Genomic DNA, 1,429 nt, shown 5'->3' on the forward strand with positions numbered 1-1,429 from the left:
AGAAACGTAGTCCAAATCAGGGTTGTTTTTTTTTCTATTTGGGTTAGCTCGAGGTCGGAGGATTTTCTTTTCTTGTAAGGTTTGGTATAGGTCTTAGTAAGGGTTCTTGGGTTATTGTTTTTTTCCTGTTAGGGTTATTTAAAGGTACGAGGTTTGTTTTTTCCTTAGGGTTAGTTTATGAAATACTTGGGTTGGTTTTCTTAGCACGAGGATCTTACGGAAGGCCTCCCAAATGTCTAATTTATTTTTTATTTGTTATATAAAGCATCTCCATATTTGCAGACCAGATAACCGGTCGCAATCAATCATAAGCATTTTTAACCAATATTCATGATTGTAATTGAGTATTTATTTTTGTGTTGGTTTGAAAGTATTCTATTTCAAGGAGGCCTCTTCGTGATAGCACTCATTTCAATTTGTATTTTCACCGTGGACCTTTTGTCATGCGTTTATTTATTCAATGTGTCAATATATAGTAGCATTTTAAAAACTCTAGAGTAAAACTTGGTAGATTAGTGAAAGTTTAAACTTTCCTAATACGACCATTGTTTTGGTTTTCCGTGGCCATTTTGTTTTGTGAAGTATTGAAAGCATTCCGAGTTTGTTTTTTTGTTGGTTTTTTTTTTCCTATTAGGGTTAGCTAAAGGTACTAGGTTTTATTTTTTCTTAGAGTTAGTTGTGGGAATATTTGAGTTGTTTCCCTTAGCACGAGGAGCTTTCGGAAGGCCTTCCCCGTTTCAACATGAAACCAGAACAAGATGGATTATCATTGTAAGTATAAGTAAATAGAACTTGTACTTGTAAATTTGTACAGCATTCTGTCTACTGTCCGTTCTTACCAAGAAATAACAGACACTGCAAGATGATTTTCGTCCCACACTTCCAAAGTCTTGATTGCTGTTTAATCATTCTTTTTGCCTGAAATCTGGAGGTTCATTGGTTAGGAATCTCTCACTTATAAATAATAATAATAATAATAATGTTGTAAGCATTGTCTTTTGTCTTTTGTTTGTATTTTGATAAACACAATAAAGGATAAACGATTGACGACACGGATAAGTTTGGTTTATACACGGAGCACGAATGTGTACAAACGGGAATTACTATTGGTGTGAAATGACGTGCAATATTTACAAGTCAAAATGACACAAAGCTGCTAGAAGCTGTGGAATGTAAAAAGTACCTAATGAACAAAAAAGAGTATTAACAACTTCAAACAAAAAATAACATAACCAAACACGGTATGTTTCGGTCTCAATAAATTTCTTCAGCCAACAACAAAAACGATGATAAGTATTTTATATAGGGGAAAAAACAACCCATTTAACATTTGCTACACTGACTCATCTAGATACCGTCAGTCTGTCTTCCGTTAAATCTGAAAAACATCCTCGAGTTATTTTTGATCGACATCTAAACTTTGATTTCT

General features: G+C 33.7%; 1 protein-coding gene across 2 annotated transcripts in view; it reads right to left on the reverse strand.

The window, feature by feature from the left end:
- LOC144962530 (uncharacterized) overlaps nucleotides 1-1,043 on the reverse strand; it is a 20,576-nt gene extending 19,533 nt beyond the window's left edge. For both annotated transcript variants that reach the window (XM_078895540.1, XM_078895539.1), the window contains exon 1: nucleotides 840-1,043. In XM_078895540.1, the coding sequence (XP_078751666.1) occupies nucleotides 840-909 (70 nt within the window). In that variant the 5' untranslated portion in view covers nucleotides 910-1,043. The remainder of the gene's footprint in view (nucleotides 1-839) is intronic.
- Between the last annotated feature and the right edge of the window lie 386 nt (nucleotides 1,044-1,429).

Source organism: Berghia stephanieae, chromosome 1 (genome assembly GCF_034508935.2).
Source record: "Berghia stephanieae isolate SIO BIC M18660-M18661 chromosome 1, UCSD_Bste_1.3, whole genome shotgun sequence".
NCBI lineage: Eukaryota > Metazoa > Mollusca > Gastropoda > Nudibranchia > Aeolidiidae > Berghia > Berghia stephanieae.